The sequence below is a fragment of the Muscardinus avellanarius genome (assembly GCF_963383645.1).
Source record: "Muscardinus avellanarius genome assembly, chromosome: 11".
Classification (NCBI taxonomy): Eukaryota; Metazoa; Chordata; class Mammalia; order Rodentia; family Gliridae; genus Muscardinus; species Muscardinus avellanarius.
Window position 1 is genome coordinate 51,677,497 of NC_137797.1, and position 18,971 is coordinate 51,696,467.

General features: G+C 44.8%; 1 protein-coding gene across 1 annotated transcript; it reads left to right on the forward strand.

Annotated features, from left to right (window-relative positions):
- Positions 1-10,504: 10,504 nt before the first annotated feature.
- Positions 10,505-11,344, forward strand: LRRC10 (leucine rich repeat containing 10; the record flags this gene model as incomplete). The annotated part of the gene is made up of 1 exon (XM_080705518.1): positions 10,505-11,344. One exon carries the CDS (start codon positions 10,505-10,507, stop codon positions 11,342-11,344), a length of 840 nt encoding a protein of 279 aa, XP_080561644.1.
- Between the last annotated feature and the right edge of the window lie 7,627 nt (positions 11,345-18,971).

Consider the following 18,971-nt stretch of genomic DNA (forward strand, 5'->3'; position numbering starts at 1 on the left):
GCACGCTTATAATCCCAAAACTTGGGAGACTGAGACCAGAGGATCACAGGTTCGTGGATAGCCTCAGCTACTTAGTGAGGCCCTCTGCAACTTAGTAAGACCCTGTTTCAAAATAAAGAATAAAAAATAGGACTAAGCTGGATATGATGGCGCACATTTGTAATCCCACCATTCCGGAGGCTGAAAAAGGAGGATCACTATTCACTGACAGCATCAGCCACTACTTAGTGAGGCCCTTTGCAAGTCAGTGAGACCCTGTTTCAAAATAAAGAATAAAAAATAGGGCTGGGCATGTATCTTGGAGGTAGAATGCCCCTGGGTTCCATCCTCAGTACCACAAAAAAAAAAAAAAAAGAGGAAGTTCAACTCCAGAACATACCCCTTTAGTTATGATGCTATACCAGCCCCAACTCCAACTTTTTTTTTTTTTTTTTTTTTGCAGTACTGGGGATGAAACTCAGGGCCTTTTTACCTCTTAGCTATACCCTCAGTCCTATTATTAATCTTTATTTTGAAACAGGGTCTCATCGAGTTGCAAAGGGCCTCACTAAGTAGCTGAGGCTGTCCACAAACCGTGACCCTCCTGTCTCAGCATCCCAAATGCTGGGATTACAAGTGTGTGCCACCATGCCTGGCTCAGCCCCAACTTATAATGGAAGGAAAAAGTAAACTTTTAATACAAGTTAGGAAAAAAAATACACGTGTAAAGGGGAAGAAGGAAACATCTGTGCTTCGGACCCTGACTTCACTGGAACGTGCCAACCCCTCCTCATCCATCTGGAGGCCAGGCCGGGCTTGCCTCGCGTGTGGCATTTGATAACAGGCACCTGACGTGTGGTGTGAGGTCAGGACCCCAGGGCCCCTTGGAAAACAGCTGTGGGCAGTCTGGACACAGAGAGGAGAAAGCTTTATCAGGGGCCTGTCCCAGCTGCCGGGAAGGCTCTCTCTCCCTCTGCCCTACAGCCAGGTCTCTGGCTGCACTATTTTTAGAGGGAGGCATTCTTTCCAGGGCTGTGCTCTGACAAGGAGCAAACCAGGACACAGCCGGTGGAAATCAAGCCACTTCCACTCATTTTCTGCAGGCTTGTGGGCCACCCTCAAAGCATTTGACCAAAGGATTTAGAGAATGCTGGCTCATTCCCCAGCCGGGGAGCCCAGGAAAATATGGCTTTACACTGCAGGGAAGGGGACATAAGCCATTGCTAGGTACTGCTCAAACAGTTGTACTTTGCAGCCACGCACCCCTGTAATCTGAGAACTTGGAATGCTGAGACAGGAGAATGGCAGCTTTGAAGCCACCCTCAGCAACTTAGCAAGACCTTTGGTGAGATCCTTGGTGTGTGTGTGTGTGTGTGTGTGTGTGTGTGTGTGTGTGTGTGTGTTACTGAGGATGGAACCCAGGGGTATTCTACCTCCAAGCTACAACCCCAGCCTATTTTGTATTCTTTATTTTGAAACAGGGTCTCACTGAATTGCAAAGGGCCTCACTAAATAGTAATTGAGGCTGTCCACAAACCACGATGGTCCGGTCTCAGCCTCCCAAATACTGGGATTATAAGCGTGTACCACCATGCCCAGTGAGATCTTGTTTTAAAACTTTAAAAATTTAGCCAGGTGTGGTGGCACACACTTGTAATCCCAGCATTTGTGAGGCTAAGACAGGAGGATCACAGTTTGCGGCCAGCTTCAGCTACTTAGTAATGCCCTTTGCAACTCAGTGAGACCTTGTTTCAAAATAAAATATAGCCGGGCATGGTGTCACATGCTTGTAATCCCCGCACTTGGGAGGTGGAGACAGGAGGATCGCACAGGTTCGAAGCCAGCTGTGCTGGTTTAAGAGACCCTGTTTCCAAATAAAAATATATTAAAAAAAATAGGTCTGGGAGTGTAGCCCGGAGATAGAAGGGCTTCCAGGAACCCCAGTACCACCAAAATAATAATAATAATAATAATAATAATAATAATAATAATAATATATAAAAATAGGTCAGGGGCTATAAGTAGGAGGTTGAATGCCCCTGGGTTCCATCCCCAGTACCACAAAAATAAATTAAAAATTAAAACATAAATCCCACCTTTCTCTTTCTACTTGTCATGCCAGGTCCTCTAAACATCTTTGGGGCTACACAAAAGGAAGACTGGGTCAGAGACTTGCTAATTTTTTTTGTGTGTGTGTGGCACTGGGGGTAGAACCCAGGGGCTTTTCTACCTCTGGGCTATACTCCCAGACCTATTTTATGCTTTATTTGGAAACATGGTCTCACTAAGTTGCTGAGAGCCTCACTCAGTAGCTGAGGCTGGCTTCAAACCTGTGTGATCCTCCTGTCTCAGCCTCCCAAGTGCTGGGATTACAAGCATGCACCACCACGCCCAGCCGAGACTTGCTAATTTTAACTATGTGATCTAGTATTTGGACTAAGATTAAAATAATATTTTTCTCAGGCATGAGCCCCAACCCACCTACCCTTAACCTTCATTTGAATCTACAAGACACAATATATTTGGTGACACCAAAGTCACTCAGCAGAAAGTCCACTCTGCCAAGTTTGACAGGGTTCTTAAGGACAATATTGCCCAACACTCTTGTTTCCAGATAAAAGAAAGGGGATTATGAGAAGCTAAACCACTTGCTTAAGGTCACATGGCAGTTTTAAAAATTCCAACTCAGAGCCTAATGTGGGGCACATGCTTGTAATTTCAGTACTTGCGAGGCTGAGACAGGTTCGCAGCCAGCCTCAGCTACTTAGGCCCTCTGCAACTTAGTGAGACCCTATTTCAAAATGAAGAATAAAAAATAGACCTGGAGATGTAGCTCAGAGGTAGAATGCCCCTGAGTTCAACCCTGTACTGAAGTTAGGAAGGAAGGAAGGAAAGAAGGAAAGAAGGAAGGAAGGAAGAAGGAAGGGAGGGAGGAAGGGACACAGCTCACCTGAGCCTCTGCAGAGTCCAGGTGGGTTTGAAGCATTTCAGAGTCAGATGTACCCAGATCCCCGACAGCTCCACTCACACCATCGCAGCTGTTCTTTCGCTGTCCTGGCACAGAAACACACTTCCCCAGGGCAGCACCATGGGTGTCTCTAAGCAAACACTTCCAGCTGGCCGTATCCACAAACCCCTGGAGGGTCCCTGCTCCTCCAAGAAGATGACTGCGAGACACAGACTCAATGACAGAAAGGCACTGAAGAAAGATGGAGGAAAGGCCGAGGCTGGGGCTCCGTGGTAGAGCGCTTGCCTAGCATGCAACATGGAGTCCATCCCCAATACCACCGAGAGGGGGGGGAGGGGAGGGAAGAGGAGAGGAGAGGGAGGAGGAGATAGGAAAAGATGCCGAGCTCACAGCGTAAGGTCCCATCCCTGATTTCAAATTATCTCATTCCAATGTCAGCTCAGCAGTGTGTGGGGGATGAGAGGTGACAATTAGAGAGAGACAAGTGTCAAAAACTGAGGCTGTGCCAAGGTTCCTTTATCTCCCCCTTCTACAAAGATCTGAAAGCACACCAGCCCCTGGAATCAACTTTTTTTTTTTTTTACTTTTATGTGTATGTGTGTGAGTTTGTTTGTGTTACTAGGAATTGAATCCAGGGGCATTCTACCTCTGAGCTACACCCCCCAGACCAAATATTTTTCATTTTGAAACAGGATCTCTCTAAATTACCATGCACTGACCTCAAGCCTGTAATCCTCCTATCTCAGCTTCCGCATTACTGAGATTGCAGGCGCGCGCCACCACACTCAGATTCAGCTTTATTTTCTAGTTCCGTTGTCCTCTTTCTTCTACTTATCAAACTTTTTTTTTTTCTTTTGCAGTACTGGAGATTGAACCTAGGAGGCATTCTAACTCCAAACTATACCCTCAGCCCTGTTTTCTATTCTTTATTTTTGAAAGAGGGTCTCACTAAGTAGCTGAGGCTGGCCACGAACCTGTGCTCCTCCTGTCTCAGCTTCCCAAATCCTGGGATTACAGGTTTGTGCCACCACACCCGGCTCACATCATCTCATTTGAACACAAGCATGAAGGAATAAGTACCTGGCACAGGAGGCTCCAGGACTCTGTTCAGCACCGTAGCGGACATCAGCACTCATATGGCTTCGGTCCAGGTTTTTACATAACCTGGTGTTACTCCAAGCCCAGCCCTTCCTCCTGTGTTCTTGGGAGACCAGACTTCTTGATAGCTCATGGTTCCCACATTGTGAGCTTGTTTCCTCAAGGCCAGGAGACACTCGGGTGGCAGCTATTTTACTGATGTGGCTAGAGCTGACTACAGACTTGTGCTACTATCGGCATTCCTTGAAGATGTGAGGCTGCACCAAACCAGGAAAGACAAGGAAGTTTGGAAGGGAGAAAAAAAAGAGCCGATATAAAGCCAGACATGATGGCGCACGCTTGTGATCCCAGCATTTGGGAGGCTGAGACAGGAGGATTGCGGTTCGTGGGCAGCCTCAGCTACTTAGTGAGGCCCTTTGCAACTCAGTGAGACCCGGTTTCAAAATAAAGAATAAAGCTGGGCGTGGTTGCGCACGCTTGTAATCCCAGCATTCGGGAGGCTGAGACCTGAGGAACGCAGTTCGCGGACAGCCTCAGCTACTTAGTGAGGCCCTCTGCAACTCAGTGAGACCCTGTTTCAAAATAAAAATAAAAAATAAGGCTGGGGATGTAGCTCGGAGGTAGAATATACCTGGGTTCCATCCCCAGTACCACAAAAAAAAAAAAAAGAAAGAAAGAAAAAGAAATAGCTAACATAAATGAAGCTTCTGCTATGTTCTGAGTGTTTATATTCATTTAATCTTACTCATAATAATAGCATTATTATTATCACCATTTAAAAATGTAGAAAGACTTTTAGCGCGGCATGGTGGTGTGCGCCTGTAATTTCAGTACTTGTTAATGCTGAGGCTGGGGAACCGCAGGCTTGAGGCCAGTACACAGTAACTTAGCAGGACCCTGTTTCAAAATTAAAAAATAAAGGGCTAGAGATGTAGCTTAGTGGTAGAGTATCCCTGGATTCAATCCCGAGCACCAAAGGAAAAAAAAAAAAAAAAAGGCCAGGCGTGGTAGCACACACTTCTAATCCCCGCGGTTGGGAGGCAGAGACAGGAGGATCACACAGGTTCAAAGCCAGCCATGCTGGCTTGAGAGACCCTGTTTCCAAGTTTTAAAAAAGTATAAATAGCTCTGGGAGTGTAGCCCAGAGGTAGAAGGGTTTCCAGGAACCCCAGTACCACCAAAAAAAAAAAAAAAAAAATTACTAAAAAATAAAGCTGGGGTTGTAGCTCACAGGCAGAATGCCCTGGATTCTATCCTCAGTACTCCCCCTACACACACACACACACACACACACACACACACACACACTATTAAGTTTCTGACTCCCAGCAATTAGAGTTCAGATTGGCAAACTGAGAGTAATGCAATATTTTGCCATCCACTCATTCACTCAGATGATCCACGGAGGGGGGGGGACTTCTTAGCGCTTGCTAAGAAGATGGACCCCCACATTGTCTGAGGTGCTGCCATTAGAACTGCGACCACAACCGTGGACAGCACTGGCGCAGTCCTTGCCCCTGGGGATGCCACAGTCCATCAGGGAGTCACTGGCTGGACGAAGAGCTGGAATGGAGAGAAACTGGGAATGGAGGCCGCCGGCTCAAACCGCCGAGTCCCAAGCTTCCAATCCTGTGACTGTTGCAAGGAAACTGACGCAGACACATTAAAATAGGTTGAAATGAAAATCTAAAGATGATCAAATGTACTGTTTTACAACACCCTTTCCAGAAAAAACAAAATCACTCAGTGCTCCCTAGGAGCTTCCACCATACCTTTTCCTTCTCCCCTTTTTATTGGGTACCGGTGACCAAACCCTGTATCATTCTACCTCTGAGCTATACCCCAGCCCTTTGAAATTTTTAAATTTTGAAACAGGGTCTCGCAAAATTGCTGAAGCTGGCCTTCCTCCTGTCTCAGCCTCCCAAGTACTGGGGACACAGTTGTGAGCCACCGGGCTCGGCCGCTAAGCTGTTTTGATTCCCACAGGAAGGGGAGAGGGGTGCAACCCACATGCTCAGTAAGGAAGGAGGGACAGAATTCTCTTTAGTGCCCGAAAATGGCCCCAAGAAAATCCTGGTGGTGGAACCCAGGGAGAGGAGGGGGAGAGAGAAGGAGGTTCCAGAAGGAGGGAGCCATTTACAAGAACCAAAGCTGTAACAGAATGCTCAAGGCGTGCTTAGCCGCCTCTAGTCGCCAGCTGGGATGGGCCCCCGGAGGCTTCCCAGAAAAGGCTTGTGCTGACTATTGTGCGCGGTGTGGAGCGAGGCTGGATGCGCTGCTGGAGTTCACGCAGAGAGAGCCGTCTGGGGAAGAAGAAGAGCTAGAACATCTCTCTGCCCCTTTTATCTGTCGGGGCCAATGGTCTTGGATTCTGTGTCTTGTGTGTGTGTGTGTGTGTGTGTGTGTGTGTGTGTGTGTGTGTACATTTGGTACTGGGGATTGAAACCTGGGGCATTCTACTTCTAAGCCACATCCCCAGCTCTTTTTATTTTTTATTTTTATTTATTTGTGGGGGGGGTACTGGGGATGGAACCCAGGGGTTTTCTACCTCCGGGCGACACTCCCAGACCTATTTTATATTTTATTTGGAAACAGTCTCACTAAGTTGCTGAGAGCCTCACTAAGTAAGTAGCGGAGGCTGGCTTCGAATTTGTGCGCTCCTCCTCTCTCAGCCTCCCAAGTACTGGGATTACAAGAGTGAACCACCATGCCCGGCCCTTTTTATTTTTTAAAGACTTTTATTAGTGCATCATACAGTTCATAGTTTTTATGTTTTATTTTGAAATAGGGTCTTGCTGAGCTGGTGTGGTGGCGCGTGCTTGTAAACCCAGCATTTAGGAGGCTGAGACAGGAGGATCGCACTTCACGGACAGCCTCAGCTACTTAGTGAGGCTCTTTGCCACTCAGTGAGACCCGGTTTCAAAATAAAGAATAAAAAATAGGGCTGGAGGTGTAACTCTGAAGGTAGAATGCCCCTGGGTTCCATCCTTGGTACCTAAAAAAAAAGAAATAGGGCCTTGCTAAATTACTGCATACTGACCTTGAACCCACAAAATATGCATATCTCTTTACAGATGGGAATTATAAAAAACTGTTCTGAACCTTGCTTTCCCCTCCCTGCCTTTCCAGTCTGTCCTAAACGTCTTTCCAGATCTGTGCATGTCGATTTCCTTCCTTACTGTGAACAACTCCTCTGTTCATAAGGTAGCAGAGCAGGTAAGCCCCAGATCTCAGTGACTTTCAGTTTGCTTCTCATTTGCCTAAACCCAGCTGGTGGCTTGAGGGAGTGGGGTCAGGGGCGTTCTGCACCCTGCACTTACCCAGGAATCCAGGATGACCCAAGGCCTGGCCAACTTCAACATGTGGCTCCACATACTTGGTGGCTTCTAAAGTCACCGTGGGTGACAATATACAGCCTTCAAATAGGGAAAGAGTGCGAAGGAGGGTGAAAAGTTCGTTTTACAAGGAACCATGTCCAGAGGTGACAGCAAACATTTCTACCCTCATCTCCATTGGTCAGAACTTGAAGACCCTCACTCTAGACCAGCACCAGATACATTCTGGCTGATCGCCTTTCTCTACACTACAACTGGACACTACACAAGAGAAGCACAATCTTTTAATGGGTGGGTGTGTGTGTGTGTGTGTGTGTGTGTGTGTGCACATTTGGTGTGTACATTGTATTTATGTATTTATTTATTGTGGTACAGGAAGTTGAACTGAGGTGCACTCTACCACTGAGCTATACTCTCAGCCCTTTTTGGTTTTTATTTTAATTTATTATTATTATTATTATTATTATTATTATTATTATTTGTGTATGTGCATTATTGGGGATTGAACGCAGGGGTAGTCTACCTCCAAGCTAAACCCCCAGTCCTATTTTGTTATTTTTATTTTGAAACAGTCTTACTAGGTTGGTAAGAGTCTCACTTCTTGCTGAGCCTGTCCTTGAACCTGTGATCCTCCTGTGTCAGCCTCCCAGGTACTAGGATTACAGGCACACATCCCTGTATCTGGCTCCCTCAGTGTATATTTAAACATATCAGACATAGTTGCACTATAGATATGGATCTTAATTGATCTAAGTCTAGCTTTCTTTTTTCTTCTCTTCTTCTATTTGCCTTTTATTAAGAGAAAGTTAAGATTTTTTGTTTTTTTGCAGTCCTGGATATTAAACCTAGTACTCACTCATGCTAGGTAAATGCCCTACCACTGAGCTCTACCCCCAAGCCCAAGGTAAGTTTTATTTTTATTCTCATGGGGTGCAAGAAGGTAGAGGCACACATGCACACATCACACATCACTCATTTAGCCCTCCCCCAATTCCCACCCCATCCCCCCTCCCCCCTGGTGTTTGGCTTAGTGACTGACTTTGATATGTCCCTGAAGGTACAACGTGCACATTAGGAAATCTCCCTCTTCCCTTCGCCCGTCATTTACAGTGCATAAAGATGTCCACTTTACAAAAAAAAATCATTGTGATTGCTTTCAAGGACTGTATTTTATTCTCAGTGGCCGCCTGATTTTATTCCCATAATTAAGTTAAAATAATTCTGAGCAAAAATAAATAAATAGTGTGAAAAGATATTACCAGGTAATACTGAAGAAATACAAAGATGGATACCTCATAGCCACTTCTTTTTAAATTTAATTTTCTTATTGCCGGGCGTGGTGGCGCATGCTTAAAACCCCCGTGCTTGGGAGACGGAGACAGGAGGATCACACAGGTTCGAAGCCAGCCTTGCTGGCTTAAGAGACCCTGTTTCCAAAAATAAAAAAGTATAAAATAGGTCTGGGAGTGTAGCCTGGAGGTAGAAGGGCTTCCAGGAACCCCAATACCACCAATAAATAAATAAATAAATAAGTAAATTTAATATTTATTATTATTATTATTATTAAATTATTTTGCAGTACTAGGGATGGAACCCAGGTGTATTCTACCTCTGAGCTACACCCCAGCCCTGTTTTTCATTCATTTATTTATTTATTTATTTATTTATTTATTTATTTATTTACTGGTGGTACCGGGGATGGGCTACACTCCCAGACCTATTTTATATTTTATTTGGAAACAGGGTCTCTTAAGCCAGCACAGCTGGCTTCGAACCTGTGCGATCCTCCTGCCTCTGCCTTCCAAGCACGGGCATTACAAGCGTGTGCCACCATGCCCAGCTTATTCTTTTATTTTGAAACAGAATCTCACTAAATTGTGGACAGCCTCACTAAGTAGCTGAGGCTGGCCGCGAACCTCGATCCTCCTGTCTCAGCCTCTCAAATGCTGGGATTACAAGCGTGCGCCACCATGCCCGGCTTCATAGCCACTTCTTGAGTATGTGTCCTGATTCGGGTTTGATGGGGTAGTGTAAAGACGCATAAAAAACCTTTGAAAGATGCATGCTTTTGACCCAAGAACACCTTTAAGGACATTTCCTATAGAAATCAGAGGATCACTGAACACACCGTATGTACAAGGATGTTTTTGTTGTTGATGTTTTGTTTTCTTGTTTGTTTGGTACTGGGGATTGAACCCAGGGGCATTCTACCTCTGAGCTGTACCCCTCCCTGCCTCCTTATTCATTTATTTATTCATTCGTTCAGTTATTATGGTGCTGAGGATTGAACTCACGAGAATTCTACTTCCTAGCTATACTTACAGCCCTAATATATAAAAAAAAGTGTGTGTGTGTGTGTTATTTGGAAACCCCCAGCCCTATTATATATACATACCTGCCTATTTGGAAACATGGTTTCCAAAATTGCTGAGCCTGACTGCAAACCTGAGATCCTCCTGTCTCAGCCTCCCAAGTACTGGGATTACAGGTGCGCAGCAGCAGCAGCAGCAGCAGCAGCAGCAGCAGCAGCAGTAGCAGCAGCAGCAGCAGCAGCACCACACCCGGCCTACAAGGGTGTTTATAACAGCCACACGATAACTATTTAAGTTACTGTATAGTTATATAATTGTATGGATACCTGAAAACATAAAAATATATCCATATGCCATATAAGAAAATAAGATTTAACAGTGTAATTTTTCTGAATGGATTGATCACTTGTACCAAAAAAAGCTGGAGGACATTTGAATGTTTACAATACTTATCTCTGGGTAGTAGAACAGTGGGTGTTCTCTACTTTCACCTTTTGCACTTTTATGTAAGGCCTCAATATTTTATCATTAGAAAAAAATAGCATAGTTATTTTCAGTTCGAAATATAAAAATAAAAAGTAGATAAGCGGCTGAGGCTGCGGTGATTAAAGGCAAGTGTGTGGCTCGGACGTGGCCTGGGCTGTCTTCTGAGCCGTCACCCGACACTCAAGCCGCTAATCAGGAACACTTCTCTGTCAAAGTGACTGGCTTTTGTCAGGCGGTCCCTGTTATAAGAGGCCCCAGAGCCGTCGCACAGCGGCCCCCAGCTGGATGAGTCGGTGGGTGAGGGCTCGCCATGCCTCTGGCTCCACATGGGGAACGCCATCAAGGCCCTCGTGGCCTTCTTCCCCGGTGACCGCTGCCAGAACTTCGTGGTGGGAGACCTCCAGGAGATGCCACTGGACAAGATGGTGGACCTGAGCGGGAGCCAGCTGCGCCGCTTCCCGCTGCGCGTGTGCGCCTTCACGGAGCTGGTCAAGCTCTACCTGAGCGACAACCACCTCAGCAGCCTGCCTCCAGAGCTGGGGCAGCTGCAGAACCTGCAGATCCTGGCCCTGGATTTCAACAACTTCAAGGCTTTGCCTCAGGTGGTGTGTACCTTGAAACAGCTCTGCATCCTCTACCTGGGCAACAACAAACTCTGCAGCCTCCCGGAGGAGCTGAGCCTGCTGCAGAACCTGCGGACCTTGTGGGTGGAGGCCAACTGCCTCACGCAGCTGCCGGACGTGGTCTGTGAGCTCAGTCTCCTTAAGACTCTGCACGCGGGCTCCAACGCCCTGCGGCTGCTGCCGGGTGGGCTCCGGCGCCTCCGCGAGCTGAGGACCATCTGGCTCTCAGGCAACCTGCTGACCGACTTCCCGCCTGTGCTGCTTCACATGCCCTTCCTGGAGGTGATTGATGTGGACCGGAACAGCATCCACTACTTCCCCAGCCTGGCCCACCTGTCAAGTCTGAAGCTGGTTATCTATGACCACAATCCTTGCAGAAACGCACCCAAGGTGGGCAAAGGTGTGCGCCGTGTGGGAAGGTGGGCAGAGGAGTCGCCAGAGCCAGACCCCAGAAAAGCCAGGCGCTACGCACTGACCGAGGAAAACAGCCAGGAGACGCAGGCACCTGCCCCACCTCCCCCAACTCCTCTCCCCACCTCCTGAGGAGCTGCGGCTGGTCAATGCCAAGGGGAAAACCCCAGCGTGTTCTGAAGGTTTCTCCATCTGAGCGGAAGGGGCGTTCTGGTCATTTGTGAAGCTGATGGAGAGCCGTAAACACTGAAAAGAAATCATTTCTGATCAACAGCCTCTCTTCCAAAGGGAATTCGGGTGCTATTGGGGGCCTAACAACCCCAAGTGCTCGTAGCTTCTTCGTCAGCAGTTTCTCCAAGTGGATATCTTGAAACTCTAAAGAGCAAGAAGGGCTGGGACACCTTGGCCTCCTCCACTTTCCAGCAGAGCTAGCCATGAGGTCCTTGAACTCCTCAAAAAAAGGTATTTGCTAAAGAACCTACTAAATGTTCAGGTGGCCTCTAATACTTTGCAGGACCTGTCTTTACTCTGAATGACCATGAATGACGGCGATGTAGTATTATTCATTTAGGCCTCTGAAAAGGAAATTTTTACCTAGTTCATTAGATTCACAGAAAAAGAAAAGCTGTTTATGGTTGCAAAGGGTCAAGACGAAACATTTTTGCGAGCAGCTTGGCACCTGCTAAGACACCTGATAGAGGAGGCCTTTGTGGGCTCCAGTGCCTCTTCATTCTGCTCTCTCTCGGATTCCCTAAGAGATATGACGCGAGGTCTGCTCCCACCTGCTCACTGTCGCTGACCTTAGAAGTCACCCAGAAAGTAGATCCTGTCTCTTCAGCAATGCAGTCTTTCTAAAATCGAGCCAGTTTGCAAATCCTGGACGCTACTGGGCCTCACCAGCGGAGCCCAGTGACATGGCAGAGCTGAGTGGGATCCCTGTTGTTGGAGGGAAGCTGCACTTTCAAAGTCATGTTAAATTAAATGTCGTAGGTGAGAAATCTGTGCACTTGAAATATGTGCTTTGAAATTTAAATTGCGGGCTGTAGGGTATGTCTCAAGCCTGCCATCTTCAGTATCTCTGCTTTTGTTCCAGTTTGTTTTACTCTTTGTATATAAGGACTTTTGACAGTCAGTATATAAACCTAGATATCTGAGGCATTATTTGGGGGATGTAAATTGTAACCTTCCTGTGAATACATAACTTTGAAGAAATTAGTGGGGTTTCTTTCTTTTTTTTTTTCTTTTTGCAGTACTGGGGATGGAACCCAGGGGCATTCTACCTCAGAGCTACACCCTCAGCCCTATTTTTTATTCTTTATTTTGAAACAGGGTCTCACTGAGTTGCAAAGAGCCTCACTAAGTAGCTGAGGCTGTCTGTGAACCACAATCCTCTTGTCTCAGCCTCCCGAATGCTGGGATTACAAGCATGCGCCACCCTTCCTGGCTAGCGGGTGATTTAATAACCTTCACAGCAAACCGAGACACCAAAATTGTCATCTTAACTAAAACAAACTGTACTGAGCTTTTAAAAAGTCATTTTAGAGCTGGGTGTGGTGGTACATGCTTGTAATCCCAGTATTTAGGAAGCTGAGAAAGGAGGATTATAGGTTCGTGGCCCACCTCAGCAACTTGTGAGGCCCTCTGCAACTTAGTGAGATCCTGTTTCAAAATAAAAGAATAAAATAGGGCTGGGGTATAGCTCTCCGAAGGTAGAATGCTCCTGGGTTCAACCCTCATTACTGCAACAACAACAACAACAAAAAGTCCTTTTTAAATAAAAGTATCTTTAACCCAGCAAAGGCTGCTTCTAAAATGACCTAACAGAGCAGACTATTTTCATACCAGAAATATTTGTTGCTACACCAGAGAAAATTCCATGGTATCACATAATCCCTTCCTGTTACCACCTCTCATCTGCAGAGCATCTGCAACTCACTGATCAGACTGCCAAAGGACCCCTTAAATAATCAAACGTAATAGCTTTACACCGATAGTTTTAACTTTGCTCCTTTATGAGTCTGGATTTCTATTAGACAGCTAGGATTTCTATTTTATTATTCCTAATCAAAATCAAATATATTCAGATGACACTAAAAACACTCAGCTTCTAACCTGTATCTACAGCAGCTTACATATTGCTGACTCTCATGTGTCTTTGCCTTCCATGATTTTCAGGCCCACCTTTTTCAGTGTAGCCACGAGCTCTCACAACAGGGTGCAACCAACTGACGTATGTAAGAGCTCTCATCCAAGGAGCTGGCGTGAATCAAATGTTAAATGATCAACACTGGCCTGTGCTTATGCTGCTTTGTTCTAATGTCATCGATATGCAACAAACATTTCACAATACTTAAGTGATTCTGTTTAAAATCATTGGCTTCAAAATGTTTTCACTATAGGTTTTCAACTTTATAAAGCACATAAATGCACACTTGTATTTTTCTTTTTTGTGTGTGTGGTACTGGGGATTGAACCAGGGGCATTCTACCTCCAAGCTACACCCCAGCCCTATTTTATTTGTTATGAAATAGGGTCTCACTAAGTTGCAGAGGGCCTCACAAGTTGCTAAGGCTGACTACAAACCTGTGATCCTCCTGTCTCAGCCTCCCAAGTACTGGGATTACAAGTGTGCTCCACCACGCCCAGCTTAATATTTGTATTTCTATGACCCTTTTGCTTTTTTTTTTTTTTTTTTTGGTACTGGGGTTGGAACCCAGGGGCATCCCACCTCTGAGAGGCACCCTCAGCCCATTTTTTTAATTCTTTATTTTGAAACAGGGTCTCACTGAGTTGCAGAGGGCCTCACTAAGTAGCTGTGGTTGTCCCCAAACTGCGATCCTCCTGTCTCATCCTCCTGAATGCTAGGATTACAAGCGTGCGCCACCACACCTGGCACTTTTGATGTTTTCTAAAGATGCTGACATCACTAGACAGTAAAATATGTGAAAAATGTTAAAGCACCAAACATAACTTTTACTTTTTTATTTATTTATTTTGGTGGTACTGGAACCCAGAAGCTTTCTACCTCTGAGCTATACTCCCAGATCTATTTTATATTTTATTTGGAAACAGGGTCTCACTAAGTTGCTGAGAACCTCACTAAGTAGCTGAGGCTGGCTTCAAACCTGTGTGATCCTCCTGTGTCAGCCTCCCAAGCGCAGGGATTACAAACATGTGTCACCATGCCCGGCTCTAACTTTTACTTTTGATTTTAACTTTTGAAGTTGACAGTATTAATGTAGCAAAAAAGAAATCTTTCCAGAACATTTTTCCCCAGTGATGAGGTTTGAAGTTCCCAGACCTATTTTACAACTTTAGAGCATTTTACCTTCCATAAATGAGTATATCAAATAATCTTTAATGTGGGTTCTATGTAAGCCAATCAGCAAACAAGTTTACAAACTATATTTTGTACTGAAATGCAAAATAACTGTACCTTATAATCTTATGCTTAAAAAGTGAGCTTTTACCCTAAAATAAAACCAACTAAACTCAAACTTAAAAGCAACTCAACTAAAAGTATCCATTAAAATAATTGCTCCAGCCAGGCATGGTGGCGCATGCTTGTAATCCCCACGCTTGGGAGGAGAAGACAGGAGGATCACGCAGGTTTGAAGCCAGCCGCACTGGTGTAAGAGACCCTGTTTCTAAATAAAAATATAAAAATAAGTCTGGGAGTGTAGCCCGGAGGTAGAAGGGTTTCCAGGAACCCCAGTACCACCACCACAAAAAAAAAAAAGTTGCTCCAGAAGCAGTACAGCAGTATGGCTGTGAACATGGCCCTTCAGAATACCAGGGCTCAAGACCACCCTGGTGTTCTTGATCAGGAATCATCTGTCTGCCTATTTCCTCATTGGTAAAATGCTGTTTCTACAACCCAGGGTACTGTAAAATTGCACCAATTACTGTGAATAAAATGAATAGAACAGTACCTGGCATGTGACAATAAATGTTTACTTAACATGTTCATTTACTAAATGTTCTACTATATAACACAACACTTCTACTTACCCCTAAACCAGTATATTTTCTTGCTTGAGGAAAAACACATAAATGGCTGTAGAAAAAAATTCCTCAGTAATTTTTACAGCTACCATAGCCAGGCATGGTGGTGCATGCTTGTAATCCCAGCATTCAGGAGGCTGAGACCAGAGGATCACAGTTCGCGGACAGCCGCAGCTACTTAGTAAGGCTCTCAGCAACTTAGTGAGACTCGGTTTCAAAATAAAGAATAAAAAACAGGGCAGGGGGTGTAGCTCAGAGGTCACATGCCCCTGGGTTCCATCCCCAGACCCACACACACAAATAAAAATTACAGCTACCATTATCTTTATTTCTGAATGTGTACCATCACACTGGGCTTCTGAATATAAAAAATATAACTGCAATTTGGTCCAATGTTCCTGTCTTACATAAACAGGACAACACAGAAGTCACAAAATCACAAAAGTACTTGAAAACATATGAGACTGTTTCTTGGGACTGATATTAGAAAGCCAGGCATGGTGGAGTGGTGGAGGATTGTTGTAGCCCAGGAGTTCAAGAACAGCCTGAGCAAAATAGACTCCTGTCTCAAAAACAACAACAACAAAAAACCTTTAAAATATAAACCCTGCCAGGCATGGTGGCACATGCTTGTAATCCCAGGACTTGGGAGGCTGACACAGGAGGATCGCACAGGTTCAAAGCCAGCCTCAGCTACTTAGTGAGGCTCTCAGCAACTTTGTGAGACCCTGTTTCCAAATAAAATATAAAATAGGTCTGGGAGTATAGCTCGAAGGTAGAAAGCCTCTCTGGGTTCCATCCCCAGTACCCCCCCACACACACTATAAATAAATGAATAAATGAATAAATAAATGAACCCATGCTTCTTAAGGCATAGGAGAAATGTGATTCAAGTGATGGTTGTCTGATGGATATTTCACTGCCTTTTGTAATTGTGAAAAAAAGCATTATCTCATTACTGTAAAGATACTAATGGTATTAAAAACAATCAACTATTCATGCCGATTTTTACCTTCTGAATGTCCCCTCCTAGAAAAAAGGAAGCAGTTCTCATCTGAATCCCCAGTGCATAGTACAGATCCACATTACTTGAATATTGTAGATTTTATCATGCACCCACCCACAGGACAGGGCCAGGCTGACACATCGAAAACTCTGAAGTCAGGCACTTTCCCTAGGAACTTGTCTAAGTTCATTCTTGTATTCTTTTCAATATTCCTTTGAAGTGTCAAATACTGCTCGCACTTCAAAACTCAGGGGCTGGGACCTAACTCAATGGTAAAGCACAAGCTTAAAACTGTATGAGGCCCTGGATTTAACCTTCAGCACCATAAAAAGAATTTAGAGCTGGGCGTGGTGGCACACATTTGTAATCCCAGCATTCAGGAGGCTGAGACAGGAGGATCACGGTTTGTGGCCAGCCTCAGCTACTTAGGCCCTTTGCAACTCAGTAAGACCGTTTCAAAATAATAAAAAATTGAGGTAGGGATGTAGCTCGGAGGTGCCCTGGGTTCCATCCCTAGTACCACCAAAAAAAAAAAAAAAAAAAAAAAGTAATGAGAATTTAAGATCAAGTTTGTTTTTCTTTACTTGGGAGATATGAAGTTATGTAGTAATTCTGTGATTTAAAAGGGTTATACTTCTATTGATATTCTAATGCACTAACAGAATAAAAGACAAAGCAGACTTTTAAAAAAGGGTTTCACAAGTTGGGTGTGTGGCGGCGCACACTTGTAATCCCAGCTTTTGGGGAGATCTGAGGCTGGAGGGTCGCAGTTGGTGGACAGCCTCAGCTACTTAGTGAGGCCCTCTGCAACTTAGTGAGACCATTTCAAAATAAAGAATAAAAATTAATAGGGCAGGGGGCGTAGCTCAGAGGTCGAATGCCACTGGCTTTCATTCCCAGACCCACAAAAAAAAAAAAAAAAAAAAAGAAAAGGTTCACAAACTGGGCATGGTTGTACACATTTGTAATCCCAGCATTTGGGAGGCTGAGACAGGAATATTGGGGTTCATGGCCAGCCTCAGCTACTTAGTGAGGCCCTTTGCAACTCAGTGAGACCTTGTTTCAAAATAAAGAATAAAATATAGGGCTGGGGGTATTGCTCAGAGGTAAAATGCCCCTGGGTTCCATCCCGAATACAAAAAAAAAAAACAAAAACAAAAACAAAAAAACCCAGAGAAAATGGTTTCACAATATTCTGTTCTTGTCATTCATGTTTTGGCAAGAAAGTATATTCAACTTGTATGGTTACATGGACAAATTTCAGGGACTATAACTAGACAGAGGATGACGGGAAAAAAGGTAATATCCCAGACAGTAGCGAAAGCTATTACTACCCATAAGGCTAACTAAATGAATGGGAAAAAGAAACACAATCCCAATCCACTGAGAGCTGAGAGCCATGGAAAAGGAGCTGCCTAGAAAAGATGTAGTGGAGGTAACCTGATAAAAATCCATACAGTACTGTTGGGTCTTCTCACTTTCTTCCCTTTGCACTGTGTAACATACCGATACCAACCTCCAAACATAGGGGCCAGGAATGTAGCTCAGTGGTGTATCACTTGCTAGCATGCGGGAGGCCTTGGCTTCCATCTCTATCATGCCACTGCACCCGGCCAAATTCATCTTGAGAATGTTACCCTACCTTCTAAGCACTGGTAAGAGGTAGCTGGGGCATAGTGGTGCATGCCTGTAATCCCAGTACTTGAGAGGCTGAGATAGAAAGTGCACTTTTTGGCCAGCCTCAGCTACTTAGTGAGACCTTTTTAAAATAAATTAAGAAATGGGGCTGGGGGTATAGTTTGGAGGTAGAGCTCTTAGGTTCAATCCCCAATACCAAGAAAAACAAAAGGCAGTTGAAGCAACTTATGACAACCAACACTAAAAATAAAACCTAGAGTAATGTATGGTAGCCAGGTGGCACACACTTATAATACCAGCATCTGGGAGGCTGAGACAGGATCGCAGCCAGCCTCAGCTGCTTTGTGAGGCACTTCACAACTCAGCGAGACCGTTTCAAAAAGGGCTGGGGGTGTAGCTTGGAGGTAGAATGTCCTTGGGTTCCACCCCCCCCCAAAAAAAAGTAATGTATGGTATGTTTCTCACATTTGACTTGGGCTTTTATTAATCAAGATAATTATTTCAGCCAAACATGGTGGCACACACTTGTAATCCCAGAATTTGGGAAGGCTGAGACAGGAGGATCCAGGTTCACAGCCAGCCTCAGCTACTTAGTGAGACCCTGTTTCAAAATAAAGAATAAAAAATTGGGGGCTAGGAGGAGGGGTAGAATGCCCCTGGGTTCCATCCCCAGTTACACACACACACACACACACACACGCACGCACGCACGCACGCACGCACGCACGCACGCACGCCAAAGGATTTTTTTTTGGTGATGCTGGAGAATCAAATCCAGGGCATGTTGGTATTCAGTGAGCTGGAACAACTCTGTATTGAAAAAACAATCATTCATTTCCAACAGGGTACACACAGATCATAAGAACTAAAGAAATGTTCAAATTTTTATTATTCTATTGCATGGGAAACAAACTTTTATCAACTGAACTGTATGGAAAATAAAACAGCAAATAAATTAGACCCATGTTAAAATAGGAGGTCTGCTAAATGTCCAAACTTAAGGATATAATGGGCACAAATAACAATCAATTCCACTGTCTTAGGAGGTGAAGTCTTTCGAATACAACTTTGTTCTGAACTGGTCCAGAGATCAAGAGCACATAGGAATGC